The sequence below is a fragment of the Anastrepha obliqua genome, chromosome 2 (assembly GCF_027943255.1).
Source record: "Anastrepha obliqua isolate idAnaObli1 chromosome 2, idAnaObli1_1.0, whole genome shotgun sequence".
NCBI lineage: Eukaryota > Metazoa > Arthropoda > Insecta > Diptera > Tephritidae > Anastrepha > Anastrepha obliqua.
Genome location: NC_072893.1, coordinates 27,385,329 through 27,406,930, shown reverse-complemented (window position 1 = coordinate 27,406,930; position 21,602 = coordinate 27,385,329). Strand labels below are relative to the sequence as shown.

At 33.9% G+C, this 21,602-nt stretch overlaps 2 protein-coding genes across 2 annotated transcripts in view; one reads left to right on the top strand and one right to left on the bottom strand.

Annotated features, from left to right (window-relative positions):
- The window catches only part of LOC129239642 (pre-mRNA-splicing factor ATP-dependent RNA helicase PRP16), an 89,514-nt gene that overhangs the window by 62,091 nt on the left and 5,821 nt on the right, over nt 1-21,602 (bottom strand). The gene's annotated exons all lie outside the window — the stretch shown is intronic.
- LOC129239644 (uncharacterized) lies at nt 429-21,469 on the top strand. Its single transcript, XM_054875306.1, has 4 exons — nt 429-1,685; nt 19,854-20,032; nt 20,138-20,242; nt 20,374-21,469. The coding sequence occupies exons 1-4, from the start codon at nt 1,142-1,144 to the stop codon at nt 20,464-20,466; spliced, it is 921 nt and encodes a 306-aa protein (XP_054731281.1). The 5' UTR covers nt 429-1,141; the 3' UTR covers nt 20,467-21,469.

Here is a 21,602-nt window from a genome sequence, read left to right as displayed (position 1 = left end):
TACATTCATGCAAATACATCTACATATATACTTCTCTCTATCTCTCTGTTTCTCTCTCTCTTCCCCTCTTTCACTCATATTTCATATTATTCACCTCTTTTCTCTTTTTTTGCACGTTTTCTACCGGAAAAAATGAGATTAAAACGGGTTGATTTTCATGAGCGATGAGGCAACAGTGAAGAAGCAAATAAATTCACCACACTTATATACATACATATTTATCTATACATATAAGTAAAAACGTCGGTACTCATGAATGGAGCAAAGTATTTAAGGGGAAGAGGGCTCATGAGCCAACGGAGATAAGAGAACCAATTGACACCATCGGTAAACGTATCTCGTGGTACAAAGTGTCAAGAGTCAGCGAGTGAAACCGGCTTAAATAAACATACTCGGCGCTGTTAGCTGGTATTCGCCTTTAAGGTCTCTTGCAGAGCAGAAGTGAATTCGAATTGAGCGGGACTAATTGTTTTATTTTGCTAAAACTTACGAGAAACAGGGAGAATTTTCAAATATTTTTAAAATTTATGAAAGAAATAATATTACAACAGATATTTAAAAAAAAATTTAAGCGAAGCATTTTTCTCTATTCAACCAACCCACAACCAAAGTGCATTTCAGTGATAGATGCAACTAATCACAGAAATTAAGACATTTTTTGTTATAAAAAAAATTTTGCATTAAGAAAACAACGAAAGAAAAATCACATTTTTGCAAAAAGTAGCCTAAAACACAAACGAAAGCGTGAACAGTAAAAATTGCGTGAGGCACGCAACAAATTGTAATTTAAAGAAATAGGGAACTTGTGAAAACTCTCAGTGAAAATTTGTTAAAGAAAAAGAAACAACTACAAACATAGTGAAAGTCACAAAAGCTATTTGCAGGCTGGCAATACAAGCTGAAAATATATTGAAAGAGTAAAAAAATCGTATATCTAAAAAATTCAATAACAAAAATCTTGCACATTTTGCGTGCATTTCTCGAGGGAAACATTGGTGCAGCAAATTGTATACGTTCATTTAGCCACTCGACCACACTCAACGCTAACCAAAGAATTGGTTCCATATTTACAACAAAGCAAACCAGCAACGGTGATAGTAATAGTGATAAAAGCAGAGTCAACGACAGCAACAGCCTTAAAATGACAAGTGCGACCGCAACCAATCTAAATCGCTCACATAGTTTTGTGAATGCACTGAGGTGGTGGCCACTCCAGGGTCACAACCATCAGTCGAACAATGCAGCACAAGGAAGCGGCGGCGGTGGTGGTGTTGGCGGTGGAGGTGGGAGTGTAGGTGGCGGCGCCAGCGCAGCCAGCGGATTAAGCTTGTTGGGATATCTACACAATAAAAATTCAACGTTTGGCAGCTCTGTGGCGGTGCAAAAGCTACGTGAATCTAAGTGGTTCAAGCGCGATGAGCAGCGCATTTTCTGTGCCGTCGTCGAATGTGGCTTCATTGTCGAGGTGCGCAGCAGCAGCAACACCACCAACAACAGAAATAACAAACGTACAATGCGCAGTAATAGTAGCGGCAGCGGAGGCAGCGGTGTTGACGAATATGATGTTGACGACGACAATGACGATGAGGATGAGGAGACGCTGCCGTTGCCAATGAGGGCGCAGGATGAAAACGAAACACCAATGACGTCATGGTTCGGCATTGTCCTGTGCAAAACGGCAAAAGGTGAGTAAACGTACGAAGGACAATTGCTGTAGGGGGTAGGGGGGTTGGGTTGGCGTTTTGGTATGAACATGAAATGAAGTGTGTATGTATGCATGTATTATATGTAGGGGTAGGGTTGGGGTTGAGTATGAACATGAAATGAAGCATATATGTATGCATGTATGTATGCATGCACGTACATGAAGTACTCGTCGAGTGGTATTTATGAGGAGGTTATGGGGCGTTTGGCGACTAAAACTGTGTTGTATACACAAATATATAAATATATATCCGTGTGTTTGAACATTTTTAGGTCAGATTAAATGCAGGGCCAATTGTGCATACAACAACAAGTGTATACTTGAATATGTAACTGTATTACTGTGCGTGGTGAGCCCACAAACGGTACAGATAATTACAGATAAAAATGTACGGCTGAATTGCACGTTTTGCTCCCAAGAGGAAGCAGATGTTTTTATTAATATTTTCATTGAGGCGAACAAGTTTTGGGTGTTTTTTTTTAATGAAAGTGAAGTTGTGCTGGGCTTTTTGAAAACAATCGTGTTTTAATTGAAGTTAGAAACAAACTTTGTGCACACATATATTACATACCATATTTACATCGTACATACATATGTACATACACACATATTTGTATGCGAATGTGTGATTAGATAACGTGTTTTTTGCCTGTCATGCAGCAAGAGGCACGTGACGTTTCTTATGTGCAGGAAGAATGGAAGTTTTGAGTGAGTGATAATCTATTTCTTATTGCAGCAAAACGCGAAATTAACGTGAAGCTGCGAACGTGATAAATTTCAATTTACGATCGGTGTATGTATGTATGTAGCTACTTGTGTGTGGCATAAGGGCTTGTAATTCAAATGTTTTCGAAAAGTATATGCGCCGGTATATTTTATTGTTAATAAAAAAATATGTAGTTTTTTGTAAATAATAGCGGGAAGCTGTTAATATAAAAATATGTAGTTTTTTTTTTTAAATAATAGCGGGACGATGTAAATTTCAAATTAACACAAATTCTATTGCCATGTTCACACTACCGCTTTCGGCGCTTAAATATCGGAAAGAAACAATACAAAATATGGTAAAAAATATATATACATACATGACCTTGCAATTTCTACAAATGAGTCATAAGAAGGAAAAAGAAATTAATGTCTCAGATTCTTTAGTTTTAAAAACTGGCCCAAATAGGCCGAAGCTTGCACTTTTTTTAGAGTTCTTTACTTATTTTCTTAGCTTTAGCAACTTGTAAAATGCTTATAGATAAACACACTATCAGAACTGTCAACAGGCTATGGGCTCAGTCCCTGACCTGTGCAGCAAGTAGAATGACGTGGCCAGAATGGAGCATGGCCGCACAAACCGACTGTTGAAACTGAACAGGAAGAACCTGAGAAATCTTCTCGGGTTCCAAATGGGCATTGTCTGATTGGCAGGCATGCCAGTAGATTGGGAGCACCCATTCGTTATATATTGCAGAAGCTGTAACGACACTGAAGAAGAAGAGACTATAGAACACTTTCTATGCGGGTGCAAGGCTCTGGACAGAAGAAGGTTCAATATTTTAGGAAAAAGTTCCCTGAATAACTTGACAGAAGTAGCCAATATAAAAATAACAAGCCTTATTAGATACATATGTATATTAAAGCCACAGGTTGGTTCAATGAGGACACTGTAGAGTGAGCAGAGGGGACAGTCCTGGTGGTATCACGATGCACTTACAGCAGGCCTAGCTGTGTCAACTGACAACCACTATACCTACCCACCTGCCTAACTTAATTTCTAACAAGAAGGCTCATGAAACGTATTATAGCTGGAGATCAGACGCTCATGTGCGACCCCAAAACAGGCGCTCAACGCACACAAATCGCGCCAAGTGAAAAATTACCTAAAAAAAAAATGACGTCAAAATCGCTCTAAAATCATGACCTTGATAACAGTTAAGAATATTTTTCCTTCTAATTCGAATGAATTTCTTTCGCCCGGCCCCCCAACCGATAACAAGGAATATTTCTGAGTTGAAAGCATAAAGAAATCTAGAAATTTGTATGGAATACCGCCAAAGTGACAGCCCTTAAGCACCGAATAACGTAAAAATATCGAGGAAACGACTTTTATCTGAGTGTTGTGAGTAGCTTGCGTGAAACTATTCCCAAATATAAGGGAAATGAAAACGATTTGGAAGTGAAAATGAAGAAGAAGAAGAATGTGAAATTTATAGATAAGCAGTCACTTTTCAAATTGCGGCGTAAATAGTTAAAAGTCTGAAAAACTAATTACTTTTATCTCTGCTAATTTTCAAACGCATTTAATTTATAATCTATACCAGTTAGATTTACTAGCAGATAAAGTTTGAAGGAGTGTGTAAGTGCATGTGTACGTACGTATGTATGTATGTATGTATGCTAAGATTAATTAGATCCATTAGGAGTCGGTGTTGGTAGTTCGCGAAATTGTTAATACTGTGTAACATATATTTGTGTGTGTCTGTAGTTGTACATATGTATAATAACCATTTCAACGCGAGCACGCGCTTAATTTAAATGAAGTTCTTGTCATATGCAATATAAGTATGCATTTATATAATTTATATATAATAATATATATATATATACATATATGTATATGAGCATGTGCGTCGACTTCTCAAAGTGCTCGAAATGTATCGAATTTGCAAATAGAATAAAGTATTCATTAAAGTATCAAAAAAAAAAATTTAAGTAAATATAATATTTTAGCATTTAATAGCAATTTTATAGCAAAATGAATGCTTAGACAGTTATGTGAAAAATAATAAGGACAGTTGTATTCACCGTTTTTTGTGTTTACGAATTCATGTAAAATGAAAGAATTTGTGCTAAAAAAGAGTTGTATAGCAAAGCTTGTAAACGACATTGAAAAATCCCGTTACAAATTGTGTGTCTTTTTCTTTCGTTTAGATAACAAATTATTTTCTTTAAGAAGTGCGCGATTTCTGCTGTGAAAAATAATAAGGACAGTTTTTCGTTTTGGTAAAAATACAATACTAAAAATTAGAGAGACTTGTTTGTTTTAAGTAAGTGCGTAAAACAAATTCACAGCTTCACATTAATTGCTAAATAAATTGCAATTTTGTAACTTTTTAGGCAAATATGGGTAGAAATACGCACTGCGACCACGCTACTAGAAATAATATTAAAAATTTAAGTAAAAGCGGAAATTCGTACAGAAAAATTGAACAAATGCTCGGTATTTCAAAAACGATGGTCGAAAATGCTATTAAATGGATTCCCAAGGATGAAACCCGTGGTAGAAAACCAAAAATTACATCTACTATAAAGAGAAGTATTATTCGATTCGTAAGAAAAGATCCATTTATCACATCTAAACGAATAAAAAATGATTTAAACATTGACCTTGACAAATCAACGATTCGAAAAACACTCATCGGTGAGGAATTGAGACCCCGTAGTGCGAGAAAAGTGCCATTGTTATCCAAAAAGAACATAAAACAAAGATTACAATTTGCTAAAGATCATATCAATTGGCCTAAAGAAAAATGGCGTAACATTCTGTGGTCCGATGAAACAAAAGTAAACTTGTTTTCTTCCGATAGAGGTGTCCGGCATGTAAGAAGGCCTATCCATCAAGAATTGAAACCAAAATATACTTTAAAGACGGTCAAACACGGTGGTGGTAGCATCGTGGTATGGGGGTCACTCTCTTATTATGGTGTGGGTCCTCTATATCGCATCCAGAACATAATGAAATCGGCTGATTACATTGAAATTTTGAAAAATACAATGCTGCCGTATGCCAAAGAAAATGTGCCACTCATATGGGTCTTCCAGCAGAATAATGACCCAAAACATACGGCAAAGTCCACAAAGAAGTGGTTCCAGGACAACAAAATCAATGTTTTAGAATGGCCAGCACAATCCCCTGATTTGAACCCCATAGAAAATTTGTGGAACGAATTTAAGAGGGCAATCAGGGGAGAGTGTCCATCAAGTTGCGACCAGCTTTGGAATCTTATTGAGGATGCGTGGACCGCAATACTGGTACATGTTTGTCAAAATTTGGTCGACTCAATGCCTAGAAGATGTGCTGCTGTTCTGGATAACAAAAGATCCGCAACAAAGTACTAATATGGCACTAAGGCTTTGTGCAACAATATTCAGTTAAAATATATTTTTAGTTTTGCTTAAGTTACTTATAGCTTTAAGATTTCATGAAGTGTCCTTATTTTTTTTCACACGTTAAACTATATAAATTCATTTAAAATCACAAAAAAACCAAATATATTATAGGAATAGCAAAAATTTTGTTATTAATCTTTTTTCTACCGTTTAAGAAAAAATAAATCATTTAAACAAGAAAGAATTTTGGATTTTTTATTCGGTTGTAAATATAATGTAAGTTTGGGTAGGCACTGTCCCTATTATTTTTCACATAACTGTAAGTATTCAATAATCGGCGCACGAGCATTCAAAAAGTGATAAATAAAATAATTATGGTCTAAAAATATTTAAAAGCGGTAAAATCCTTGCTGCATCCAGTTAGCAACGCGTTAATCAATTTATAAATACAAAAGCTATTTTAGCGAAATATATTTTTTCTTTATTTGCTATTTATTCACATTTAATTATAGCTGGAGATATTAATATTTACAGCGAAAGTGGTTACTTGTATTTTTTTATTTTTTTATTTTTTAGAAATATATTAATAAAATACGCATGCATATTTAGCGGCGAGTTAATCACCTACCCTGTCAGAAATCAAAACAGATTAACGAAACCAACGCATGACTGAGTCTTGTCGAGGTCCTATGCTCCTGAGACGAGTGAACAAGGAGAGAAAAACAAAAAAATTGTATATACATGCATAGTGTCACACAGTTGTTAAGGGGTTATATACCTTGTGAGCCCAAAAACATGGACGATTGTCATAATTTTTTTTAAATATGTTTTAGAACTTTTATTCAAATGAGGCAAAGGGTGACTCTCGAAGAATACATTTTGGTGTTTTTATTTTAAAAAATGTTATTATTTATTGTTGATATTGCCCCTCCCCCGAAACACCGTTTCTTAGAAGAGGCTTGCGGTGATCACGATAGGGCATGAGCAGCTCAACTGAAATCAAAAAAATTAAATGATTATTGTAGAAAAATGTTTTTTAGTGAATCTGAACGGTTTATTTACCCAAAAAAGTTTTTTCTCGATATGAAAACCGCTTTGCACCAAAAAAAATCGATTTTTGAGGGGTTGAAAAATTAAAAAAAAAAATTAATTCCAGCGAACTATGCAAATATTTATAAAAAGTGAACCTTTCAGAGGTTGTAACTTCGAATAATTAAAAAAAAGTTTATGCAAATCGATCGGAGAAATAGTTTTTGATAAATAATGATCACCGCGACGGTAATTTTCAAAAAACACGACATCGAGATAAAGTTTTGCGTGCACTTCATTTATGGATAATTCCAAGAAAGGTCGCGCGCTTCCACGGTCTGTAACTTTCGTTCTAGTGCTCCGATCTTTATGATTTTTTGAATTTATATTTTTAAGATGATGTACTTTTAGAATATGTCATAAAAAAATTTTCGATTTTTTAGTCCAACACAAGGTATATAACCCCTTAAACCAAACAAATATTAGCCAATAGGGGAGATCGGGGGGTCGTGAGACACGGGGGGTCATGAGACACGCTCACAGCCCTGAACTGAAGAGCGCGGCATCTGTCTGGTATCTGCGTAACTTCTTGCTAGCTTTCAATCATAATATTTACATGACAAATATTTTGTTCATGCAGGTTATTTGTGTGTCCTCATACCGCGACTCCACTTGTGTGATTGAAAGTTTTGCTGATAATCGTTTTTGTTGTTTCTTACACTTTGTTGAACAAGCTAATTATAAAAGTGCATGCATCAAAACCTTCCTTGGTGAGTAGCCTTTTGACCCACAACAAGAGTTTTGCGTAAATATTAAATGCATCCATAAAACAGTGGCCACATTGAAAATAAAGCAATTGGGGGGTCGTGAGACAGCGTATTCGGGGGGTCATGAGACATGCTATTTCCGTAATCTAGGAACATTTAATAGTATTCTACAGCCGTATCTCGCATTTCTGTATTATCTGCAAAGGTGTAATGCCCAAAAAATTAAACCGAAACAATTCGATTCACTGTAATACTTGCGATAGACCTGTTCACTTGAAATGTGCAAATTTAACAGCCGGCTATTACACCTGCATCCATTGTGAATCTGATTAATCTAATATTTTCTTTTTCGGATATTCATTGACTTGATTGATTAGGTATATTATTCATATTGTTCATATCAATTATATTGTAGAAGCCAATATATGCCTTTTTAACGATTGAAATAAAAAATTTTTATAAAATCAGGCCGTTTTCTTTCTGATGAAATTTGTGTCTCACAACCCCCCGAACATGCGAAAATCCGAAAAAAATGATTTTTGAGCAGGCAGGCAAAACTTAGAGATTTTTCTATAATTTTAAGAAATTAATCTTTTGTCAAAGTGTTGTTATACTTAATCACAATTAAAAAATTTTAATGTGCAGAAAAATGGATAGGTTATATTATGTTTATGGTCAAAAAACAAAACCCGTCTCATAACCCCCCGATCTCCCCTACTCTTTAGGTGTGTTCCTATACACTCCGGCTCATTTGATTAGAGTCAATAATTTTTATGGAAAAAATGGTTATTAAGGTACCGTTCTGGTCTAGAGACATGAAAATTGAAGACGTGAAAAAAAAAATTATTTTGAAAAACAAAAATAGATTTTACAGCTTTTCTATATAAAGGTTAGGTGCATAGATATGGATAGTTAGGTTATCAAGTTGAAAAAAAAAATAAAAAAAAAAAACAAATTAAAAAAAACAAATTATTTTGAAGAAAAAATCATTTTAACAAAAAAAAAATTATTTTGAAGAAAAAATCATTTTAACAAAAAAAAATTATTTTGAAAAACAAAAATAAATTTTAGAGCTTTTCTAAATAAAGGTTAGGTGCATAGATATGGATAGTTAGGTTATCAAGTTGAAAAAAAAACATTAATTTGAAAAACAAAAAAAAATTATTTTGAAAAAAAATATATATTTTAAAGCCTTTCTATATAAATGTTAGGTGCATAGATATGGATAGTTAGATTATCAAGTTGAAAAAAAAAATTTTTTTAAATACAAATAATTTGAAAAAAAAAAAAATTATTTTGAAAAACAAAAAAATTATTTTTAAAAGCAAAAATAGATTTTACAGCTTTTCTATATAAAGATTAGGTGCATAGATATGGATAGTTGGGTTATCAAGTACTACGTTTTACTTCTAATGAACCCTTCGACCACAGCGAATGCAGTCAACAGCATGGGGCTGTCGAAATGCATACAAAATGCGAAACAAAAATAGGATAATAAAATGATGACTTAAAGCAGTTAAAATAGAATTGCGCCAGCTTGCTTTTAATAAGCGATTACTCACAGGCACGCAAATCCAGCACCACACACATATGTACATACACATATGCATATCTACTTATGTACGTAGTATGTAGGGATAAACACATTTTAATCTAATCGCCTGCCTGCCAAATAAGTCATAAAACTGCTCTTAAACGACATAATTGGGACATCGCTCAGTGAAAACCTTAGTAGAATTATCGAAATTGGATGCCGTCGACTAAACAATGATTACAATGAAGAAATACATACATACATACGTGCGTACATGCATACATGCATACAAATATATGCACAAATGCTGTGCACAATTGGTAATAAATAAAAACTTAACGCGTAAATGAAGAAAAAACCTACACTACAGACGACGCGAATCTTCTAGAAAACATGAAACACTGAATGAATGAATGACGTGCCTTTGGTGTTGAGTGGCGCGACTTGAAAATATCATACAAAAATTAGCCGAAGAGCGCTAAGAGAATATGCAAAAACCAAAAACCGCTAAAAAAACAGTAAACAGAACTTATTTGGTGAAAAAATCGCATGTTGAATAGCCAAAAACTGTATTCTAACAAAGTGCAATGGCTGTAAATTTGTGTTTGTTAGCCAACTTGAAAGCAAGACATTCTTTCCGTCGCCGCAAGCCATACTCGCCGCAGTCCGGTTTTTACGGTTTTGCGAGACAGATAGACAGCCAGCCGGCCAGAAGCTAGCGTGCATGAACGTGTATGAGCGGTAAACGAACGGTATATAGGGAAGCAGGTGCTTGCTTTTAGCCATTAATTTCGTCAATCCCCACACATTTGCCCAGTGTAGCGTGGCGAGTGGCGCCTTAGTTATTACACTTTATTGTTTATTGCTTATTTTTAATTGTTTTCAATATGGTAATTGAATATGTACATAAGTACTTTACATTTATTACGCTGTCACGCCGCGAGTATCCGAAGAGTGTTAGGGACACGCGCTCTTAAAAACGCTACTCACCACATGATGACTCGGAGTGGCTTACGCTCTTAAGTTTATTTACTTGTAGGTATGTGGAAAAAAAGTGCTCTCAAACATACGTACATATGTACATATTGTATTATATACTCGTATATATGGCTGCAAATGTAGATGAAGGTATATATTATGCATACATACATACATGCATATCGAATATTGTAATATTTGCCAGCACTTTTTAGAGACAGCCGTGTATCTTTACTTAAATTATCATTATAATTGTTAAATTCTGCGTGCTATAAATCCTGGGCGTGCTTACGTAGGCGATTCATAACGTCTGCTCGTTTGTATATACATATGTACATACATACATATGTATGTATGTATGTACATGTGTACATAGTACATACATACATATGTATGTATGTATGTACATGTGTACATAACTAGTCGCGTGCTTCACATCCATCGCAATTTTAATCGCTTGAGTAAGTTTTCTTTATATATGTATGTATGTATATAGATCCATTGGTGCGTTGTTGTGCGCGAGTGCGATAAGAGGCAGATCAATTTTTCAAGTAACATTTTTCATACTATTTGCATTGTACTTAGCCATGTCCGTAGTTATGTGTATCTAACTACTTTGTTGCAAGTGTTGCAAGTGCATACAAATTGTGTGCCGATAAATATGCAGATACATATGTACCAATTGTATGTATGTATGTGCATGTTTTCCCCACCTCAACCTAGTATTGTAGATGAAATTGAATGCAACACCTTTGAAGTTAGATGTGGGGAAGTTTGGCTTGTATGCGGAGCGGGCGGTCAAAATAGTTTCTACGTACCTCATTCATGAACCAAGAATCAGCAGAGAATTTTTTTCGCATTTAGTGCCGTTATTTTTTTCTTTTTTTTTTATTTCAACACATATAAACACATTTTCATGCTCTCAAAAGGTTGTTAACCTAGCGCTTGACCCATGGTGAAGAGATTTTTAGAGGTATACTACCTAGCAGACCGTTATTCGGATCTGAACGAATTTATCAGATATGCCAACGTGTTTCACTAAGCTTAAGCTAAATTTTGTGAAACACCAAACGAAAGACGTAGCATCCAAAGTTCCCTTCAAAATTTTGTTTTGTTTTCACCATACCTAATGAGCAAACAGTCGGTTTCCACGACAGTCGGTTCTACGTTACCGAAACGACCCGGATTTATACCCGGCGAAGGACTGTCAATCCAGCAGCATTCCCCGTATGTAAGTATGGAGAATGTTTATGCTGCTACAACAACAATCAAACCTGGTATTATCATCCTTGTCCTCGACCGATTTAGTGAGGAGAAAGTGTTTCTGCTGTGAGCCGTTTTCTCAACATTATAGTTCTAGCACTACAGCCCAATCTATTCTACACAGGCGATACACACCTTTTCAATGTTTTGAAAGTTTGTTACCCTCACGGACCTTGTGACCTTTGTAAAAGTATAGTTGAGTTTAAAGTGACGCAGTAAAATTACATACATAATTAAGGCGATGCAAATAAATTGCAGCTGGATTTGCTCACCGGCAGTAGGTCTGTTCATGTAAAAACTATCCAGTAACTCAATTTTCGAAAATTCGCTCTCAACGAGAAAAATATCAAAAAAAAAGCACATGAACGCAAAACCAGTAACAATTTGCAAGTTTTACGAACAGCTGATTGGATTGTTACGGGGGAAAATCACAAAAATTAAAAAAAATTCCAGTTGTATTGCGAAAACTGCAGCAACGGCGACGGGAGGCTGTGGTCGTTCTCATGGCAGCCGGTTCTACGTTACCGGAAATGACGCGGGTTTTTTCCGACCAAGGGCTGTCCTGTCTAGTGAACCGTATATCGGAGGATGTGGTTCAGAAGTACCTACCTACCTCTATGTCAAGCGAAAACCGACTCCTTTGAAGCATTTCGAAAACTAAGAAAGTTTCTGATATATTCATAAGGAAACGAATTTCTGGCCTCGGGAGCCTAGAAAGTGGGCAATTAAAATTAAATATTTTATCCCACACCTAACTTTTTGTTTAATATTATTGTTAAAAATTACGCATTCGATGCATTAGAGCTACTATAGTTCATTGCAGTGCTACCCAGGGGGTTACTCAGCGCTTAGTTAGTTTTTTTTATTTTTCCGACCTATCTGACTGTAGCAGGTTTTATTTTCAGATCAATAAAGCATCATATTTAACGGAAAAAATGTTAATTATCTACAAATTTTATTAAAACGCATTACTAAGTGCGAAAGCTCTGATTGACTAATAGTTTAAAAATTGTATTCTTCTTCTTAATTGGCGCGATAACCGCTTATGCGATTTTGGCCGTATTTAACAAAGCGCGCCAGTCGTTTCTTTCTCGTGCTAACTGGCGCCAGTTGGGCACACCAAGTGGAGCCAAGTTCCTTCTCCACCTGATCTTTCCAACGCCAAGGAGGCCTTCCTCTTCCTCTGCTACCACCAGCTGGAATCGCATCGAATATTTTCAGAGCCGGCAATATTAGTACTCGGCAATTTAGTGCTTATCAGGTAGAAAGTGCTGAGTCGAGTTAAGTTGCTTTGTCAGAAGTACATACGCACATGCACATATTAACTGCTTATAAACGCATATCTTCTTTGGGTGCATTTTATATAAGATTGTCGAATTGCATACACCTTCATATTTACACATTATCTTATCGACAACTTACTTATTACTTATCATGAATTACATATATTTTAGAATTTAAATTCAAACTTTGTTGCTCTTATCAGCAAAGCACTTAATTTACTTTTAAAATATTTAATGCTTGATTGAAAAAAAAAAACTAGTTTATTAGATATTTAAACTTTTCTAAAAACATTAAATATAATATCAAGTCTTACACATCAGTTTTTTAATTGTTTGAAATTTTAAAATAATATTATTAAGAACAAGAACGACTGGCTTTGCCAAACTCGACCAAAATCGCGATTATTGCGTCAAACAAAATGAAAAATATTGTTAAAACTTCTATTATAAAAGTCGAACATTGCGCATTTGCTGTTCAAATCAACATTTTTTCTGTTAGACATCTTTTATTAGCAGTGTAGTCGCAAATACCAGGATATGTACACCGCAAAGCCCCTCTGGCCGAGGATGGATCGAAGGCGGTCACACGAGTTTCTCGTGCTAATCAAGACATACACACACAGGACATTGTCTCATAGGAAATCATGCAAGGAGATTAGGCGTTTACACGCATGGTTTTTGTCGTAACTGTAGAAATGAGGAGACGTTGGAAACAATTCAACACCTTTTCTGCACATGCCCAGCTCTAGCCATAAGCAGGAAATGATTTTTAAAATCCTACTTCTTAACGAATATCGATAATCTATACACTTTAGGTATCAACAACTTTTAGACTTTGTCAAAAGCTTAGGATGGTTCAAAATGGAGAGGGAAATGTAGCCAGCCCAGCCTCCGCGGCTCACAAGGGACCCGTTTCGTGGTCTAAGTGGCATCGTTGTCTCTATGTGCGATGCGGCTGCCAAACCTAACCTAACCTAGTCAAGACACAATTCTCAATAATGATGAAGTGTTTTAAGCGGCACTATTAGATATGAATATAAGCGGTGTGACGCAGTACATTTTAGTATATATTTTATCTATCATTAATCTATATTAACCGCTGCTGTTAGTCTGAAACTATTTTTCCCACAAAAATTGCAAAACAAAGTATCCTCGCATTTAAGCTGCACATTGGCGGTGCGACATGTCATACAGCTGAAGCAGCAATCAATTTGTTGCAAACGCAATTTCCGGCAGGAATAAAGTCACGGCAACAATATTATGACCACCTTTGAGCTATTTGCCGTTCACCTACTTACTGCACACCTCAAAAGTAAGAGTTAATTCGCATAAACCAGAAATAAAATTTAAGTATTGAAATATTAAAATCAACGTAAAATTGCCTCTATTATGTCTAAATGTCATCGAAGATTTCACTAAAAAAGAGTCGAAATTACTAAATATCATTTATTAGATATACATAAATTGTACACCCGTTTTTACATAATAGAAGTCTAATTTGAGCGAAAAAAAACAAAACAACGACAACTTGATTCTTTAGAGTTACCGCTTTTGTCTGCTCATCCATTTAACGTAACATCCTTACTCATAACTCTCAAAAGCCACAATCGATTTCACACTTCTCCTCCTACATCACATAACACACTGACAATAGCGAGTAACTGTCAAAATGGTTTTGTTTTTTAATGCAATAACAAAACTTCTAATTGTATTTGCAGTTTTTGTTCAAAAATCGCAAGTGTTTGCTAATTGTTTAATCAGCGAAAGCATTCAAAAAACATTTTTTGTTTTTAAATTTTTTTTGAATGTATTTTTGTGAATAAGTGCAATTACTGCTTTATGATTAGTAATTCACTAATCAAATGCTCTAATTGCAGTATGACTTTTAATATGCCATCTACAATTTCCTGCTCTTTGTTACTTTATACTCGTCTTGCTCTTTATTTCTTTGGACACATACAATGAGCGCTATTTGAATGAGCACGATTTCGAGCATGTGCAATCGAATTGAGTAAGGCACAAAAAAAAGTCAAGCCTCAATCGCAAGACAACGTTTTTTAACACAAAACAATGAAAAGTGGGGAATTGCTTGCTTGTACTCGCATGTGTGTATGTAGATAAGTGTACTATATAAATAACGTGCGACAAAAATGTGACCAGAGCTGATGAGACAGGTATGAGGCCTAGAGAAAAATGAACGGTGCTGACTAACTGATAAGTGCGAGTACATCTGACGTGCGAGTGCATATGTACGTATGTGTGTAGCTTAGAAAATGAACAAAAAATTATGTTTCAAAGGCTGTAAAATGCAATAACGGCCATTTCGCAAATCTCGGCATATGTACATATGTATTTAAATAATAAATTGAATGTTCCTTATTTCGCAACGCCGATTGGCTCTGATTAGTACTTCTGTTCACTAAAGTACCAGATCACTCTTTATTATTAACCTTGCTGGCACTTAGTGGAATATTGTTTCGATTACAAAATATACAAGCGTAATAAGGGGACATGTATTGGGGGGATGCAGGGGATTGATGTACTATAAATAGGTACGCGCCAATAGTTACACACATACATGTGCACATATCTACGTATACATATAAACAAGTAACAATACAAGTTTTTTGTTTTTTAATATTTATTGATAATTTTTTAAAGTATGTAAATATAGAAGTAGCCACATATTTAGAAATGATGCCATGGCAAGTACCTCGCCCACACATACATACATACGTATGTACGTATTTTAGCAACCTCTCAATCATATAAAAACTATCAAACAATTGATTTGTAGAAAGAAAAACGATTAAATAAATTTTTAATGAGTGTATACATACATACATACATATATACGTATGCATGTCTATCTCTGATGTGAGATTTATTTGTTTACTCGTTAATCGGTTAATTATGGTTGGAATGTGCACTTCGATGATATTTTTAGCTTCCTTTTTTTTCTTGAAAACTGATAAAGCTTGTTTACAGTTTGAAAAGCCGGTTGCACTGAATGAGCGCAAATGACAAAGTAATCAAAGCACAGAGTTTAGTGTTAGGAATTGTAAAGAAAAAAAATAGAAATATAGGCCGAGTTACAAAATTAATAAAGAAAAATTAATTTTTTTATTTATTAAATAGGTATATTACTTTTATAGCGGCCGCCGTAGCCGAATGGGTTGATGAGTGACTACCATTCGGCAGAGCGTAGATGCGAGTCTCCGTGCATGAAACAACAAAACTGATAAAAAAAAAAGCTTTTTTTCTAATAGCGATCGCCGCTCGGCTGACAAAGGCAACCTCTGGGTGTATTTCTGCCATGAAAAAAACTGCTTATAAAAAATATCTACCATTCGGAGTCGGCTTAAAACTTTTAATTCCTTCCTTTGCGAAACAACATCTCGGTTTTTAAATGGAATTTCTAGAAAGTTTTTTGGTTATAACAACAAAGTGCAAGCTAAAAGTTGCTGAAAAATCGTTTATTTTTCGTTATTCGTTATTTTTCATAATTGTTTTCCTTGATAAAGTAGCGCATTTTCGCCTTATAACAAATGCACGACATTTTTCCAAGATATATGCACTCCTACGAGAGATTTTAACATCAAAGCAGTAGTTCTCAGTAATTTTAAAATCAATTTCTCAGCAATTCTCACCCAGGCATGATACAATACAAAATTACGCTGACTGAAGTGGCGTTCTGAGAGTAATTTCCCCGCAACATAATTTTAGGTGGTGAGTTGTTGGAGAGCACTGAGTAGAAGGTGATAAAATAGTGAACTTTTGTAAACAAAAATAAAAAGTTAGGTTAGGTTAAAACAGCTCAACAACTGATTTCGTCAGATTAACTGAGAACCTAGTAACGGTCGTGCTTCACTAATAACAGCAGTATCACTTTACGTTATATGAGATAGCATCACAATATGGGAGAAAATGCCGGCAATCTCTGTTGCTCATCACCAACAAGCAAAGCAAATACAATACGAAAAATGTCCTATATGACAATTGAGGTAGGGGAGAAAAGTAAGCAAAGTTTGTAAGAAATGTTATTTTAATCTGAAACATAGTACTTTCATAATTTTTTTATTAAAAAATTAAGCGCCACTGGAACCAATTTGTAGGTTAGTTGTCGATTTGACTTTAAAGTCGAGTTTGATTTTTGAAAATAAAGAGGCACTGAGCATCAGCAGCAGCAGAGTATCAAATAGGTAAAGAGAGCGATATGTGCGCAAGCTTTTGTATGCCTCCAATACTTAATTTAAAAATAAAAATAACAAACAATCATCAAAACAAATCTCAAGATTTTTTTAGTTTTTAATTTCAACTGCAATTATCCACCTTAGTTAAATATTTATTTTCTCAGTCTTAGCTTTGTTTAAATTTAGCACAGCACAAAATCAAATAACAGAATTAGATGCATCAAGCGGGCACAACAATGAACTGGGTCTTGAATTTTCCAAAGCTGAGAACACACATGTTTTGATTTATGGCAGCTCTCCTAAAAGAGTTGCCTGATAAAAATAGGCTCTCATACAAGCATACACATGTGCATGTATATATCGCATCCTAAATACAAAAGGGTCACAACTCAAAATACTAAGATTTTCAGGAGAGACGAAAAACGTTTTATGTAAAAATTATTGTAATATTTAAAGAAAATATTGTTCCATCATGAAAATATACAACATTGAAGAAGGTTATACTATATTTTTTTCAATTTTATATTATGTTTGCGAAAATAAAACAAAATTTTGATTTATGACTCTTTAACTGAAATTTTTTCGATTAACTAGTGATATTATCTTAAGTTGTGCCTTTTTAACTGATAAACTGTTTTAATTTTATAAGTTTCCTAACCTAATTGAACTCACTTTTTACAACTAAAGAGGCACAATGCAAAATAATATACCACGAAATTTATCACTTTTTACAGTTATAGAGGCAGAACTCAAAATAAAACTCTTTATGTGTAATAAAAGTAATCAGCTGTTCTTGAGCCCATTAACGCAACTAAAAATAATTCTCTTTAGTTGATCGTGCGAAGGCAACACACTTGACATAAAAATAGACATAACTGTATTTTTCCAGTTAAAGAAGATAGTTATGTGAACGAAATATTTGCAACAGTTAGAAATGTGTACTCTGAATTAATTTATGCAAAAAACTCAGTTTTGGAAAATTTTGAGTTGTGACCCTTTTGTATTTAGGGTGCGATATACGTAGTTACGTACCTAGCTATATATGCAAGTATATTTTCAAGTAAACTCTTGTGCCTTTTCTGTTTAACCTTGGTACACTTTTTTCGTTATTTCACAAAAAACAAAACCTCAGAGATCTGACGTGCTCGAAGTCTAAGCATAAAATATTCTATTTACATATTTTAAAGGCATTTAAGAAATGCTAGCTGCTGTGCGATGTAAAACTAAATGCGACTTTAATTAAATTATTTTTCTTTTAGCACTAAAATGTGCATACCTATTTACATACATATGTATGTATGTATGTCTTTAGCACAAATATGAGACCAGTACTCTGACAAAGCAATCAAAACAAATTTATCAAAAATAATATAATATAAGACTAGAGACCAACAAGAACTTTCAGTAGGCTGCCGTAGCCTCAGAACAAGTGGGTCGATGTTTCAATGACGCACCTGAACAATCAAACTTATGAAACGTAAATGTTTACTATTTTTAACACAGAACAAATGGTGACCATTCCGAAGGAAAATTAATTTTTTTTTTTTTTTAAATATATATATATTTACATGAAGTTAGTTTTACTTCATTAAAAAAAGTATTATAGTTTAATATCTATAACGTACTTAACTTGTAACAGAACTTAGGCCAGGACTAAATACATGCAAGCAGAGAGGGCATTGCTGTTTAATCCTACGATATTTCCTTGGATATCTGTACCTATGGGCTCATGGCAAAACCATTTACATATTTGACTTTAGCAGCTTTTGCTTTGCGATCAATAAACTCGGAACTATCAGAAGAAAATTACCATTTTATTCCACTTTTATTAAGATGGTTACTCGAGTCAGGGCTATAAATGATTAATTGTTCAAATATTTCGAGGAAGGCAAGCAGTTTAGTGTCTTACAGAAAAAAATGGCTAAATCGACTTAAGTTTTTTTTTTATCAATATTAGGTACACAGTTATGTATGTATGTGTGTTTTCCCGATTGGAAAACGTTTTCGAAGTGCTCAACAATTTTTTTCCTAAATTTTTTTTTTTCATAGTAGGATTCGCACTGTATTTTTTTTTTGTTTTGCACTGTAACTGTATTTTGTATTTTTTTGTTTTTTTTTTTTTTGTTTCTATGATTGTGTTCCAAGTGTTACTTGGAAAGCACTAAAAAGTCTATCAAAATTATTTATCACTTTTATGCCACTGTAGAGTTTAGCTTAGTCTAGATACAGACTATTGAAATAGATTCAGGTTTCGTTTTCTTTTTTCTCTTCATAGCAGATACTTGTCGGTTGGTTACAATTTGTATAGATCATCAAACTTTGTGAAGTAATCATTTTGGCAGGTTAACTTGGCTTTAGGGATATCTCTCCCACACGCTCATCCAACACATAAATTTCAACATTTCGAAAAAGCCGTTTCATAATAAATAAGCCTTGGAATGTAGTTTTTGAAGATTCCAAAATCAATGCTGCCTAGATACAAGACCTAAGCAGGACCGCTAAGAGAAAAACCGATACTGTTCGTAAAAACAAAACGGTGGGCGTCCTCCCCACGTCGTTTTTGTGAATTAAAAAACAAAAATTATATAAAAAACAAAAATTATATAAAAACAAATTAAATAAAAAGAAATGAAATAAAAAAAACAAATTAAATAAATTAAAAAAATGTAATATAAAACAAAATTTAATAGAAAAAATTTGGGAAAAAAACATTAAATAAAAAAAAATTAAAAAAAAGTTAAACAAAAACAAAATGTAATAAAAAAAATTTAATAAAAACAAAATTTAATAAAAAAAAATTTAATACAAAAAAAATAAATAAAAAAAAATAATAAAATAAAAACATTTTCGAGTTTTTTAAACTTATTTGCAGAAAAATCTGTTACCTTATTTTAATGAATAATTTTATTTGCAAGCAGAAAAATCTGTTACCTTATTTTATTGAATAATTTTATTTTCAAACAATAAAAAAAATATTTTTGTATTTTTTTTTTCCTACAGACAATAAACCGAAACCTGAAACTATCGAGATATATAGTGTGAAAATTCGTGATAATGGCACATTTAAAATGCTCAAACTAACACTCGAGGATATCTGGAATCAAGGCTGGGAACTGCGAATTAATAATTTCGCCGACAAGGAGAAATCAGCACATAACGAAAAGGACATACGAAATCAGGTAAGAAAGATTAAAACAAACAAAAAATAATTCTACTACATACATATATGTATGTATTTGTTTATGTCCAATAACATATTTTCATTGCAATTCACTTCTACACAGGTGTCCTTTGCGCGCAAGGCCAAACACAGTTTGTGGAATAATAACAAGCATTTCGTGTATTGGTGCCGCTATGGTAGCCGCCAGCAAGATGTGCGGAAGCGACAGGTTGGTATACACACACACACAGCTAGTTGTAAATTCTAAATACTGTAGTAAATACATGCATACAGATGTATGTGTATTCAAGAAAAAAAAAAAAAACGAAGCTAAATTATTGTTATTCTTCTACTTCGCAGATGTCCGAGTGCGTAAAGTGGGGCAGCGTGGGCATGAATGCCGGCATGTTGTTGCTAATGAACAAACAAAAATCCTACTCCACCTCCAAGTGAGGGGATATACATACATATACACAAGCGTAAGCAGTTAACGGCGTAGAAGAATCCAACAAATCCCCAGTGAGGATTCGCGATCAATCAATCAATCGATCAATCAATCAATGGAGAGAGATAAAGAAAGAAATATTGCACTGAAGATAAGAAGCAAAAACAAAAAAACTAAAAACAGAAACAAAAAAAAGAACAAAAACAACACTGAAAAGAACGTGTATGCCTCTACTTAAGTTTCATTGATTTTATATACACATACATACATACACATAAATACACACTCACCTATATACACGTACGTCAATACAAAGTGCTATATGCGTGCATACACACATGTAAGTGATTTGTGGCGCTATAATTTTTACAGTGATAACACAAAAATGTATAACATTTAATTTAACCCTGCGCGGCCAATGATATTTTTAAAAGTCAGTTACACGCTATAATTGGTAGTCGAAAGGACTAACAAGCAGGGTTAATATTGTGTGTCCGCACGTACAACTGTATGAGGTGGTAAACTTTTTGAAATTGGTACTTCAAGCCCAAAGAAAAATTATAATTGAAAAAAATAGGTAAATGCGCAGGCGCTGCTCAATCATGAAATACACATATACGTGCATATATTCACATGCAAAACAAAAACGAATATTAAATTTATATACATACATACATATTTATAAATGGCAAAAACAAAATTTATTAATTATTATTATTATTTGTAGGGGATATAAAAACAAAATTTATTCAAACAATTTGTAGTTAAAAATCTACTCCAACGCTAAAATTTGTACGCAAACATGGCAGAGAGCTTGAGCGACTTCAAAAAGCAACAGTCTCTTATATTTCGAAACCGAAAGCGATAATAATTTTCAATATGTGCAACTACGCCGGAATGCATAGTCAAAGTTGTTCCCAATTGCATAGAGACGCAATTTCAATACTTTTTAATTTTCATACAAAAAAATTTTTTTTTTCTAATTTTCATACAAAAAAATTTTTTTTTTAATTTTCATACAAAAATTTTTTTTTTTAATTTTCATACAAAATTTTTTTTTTTTTAATTTTCATACAAAAAATTTTTTTTTTAATTTTCATCTTTTATTATTTGCTTCTTTTATTAAATGCTTTGAATTGCGAAA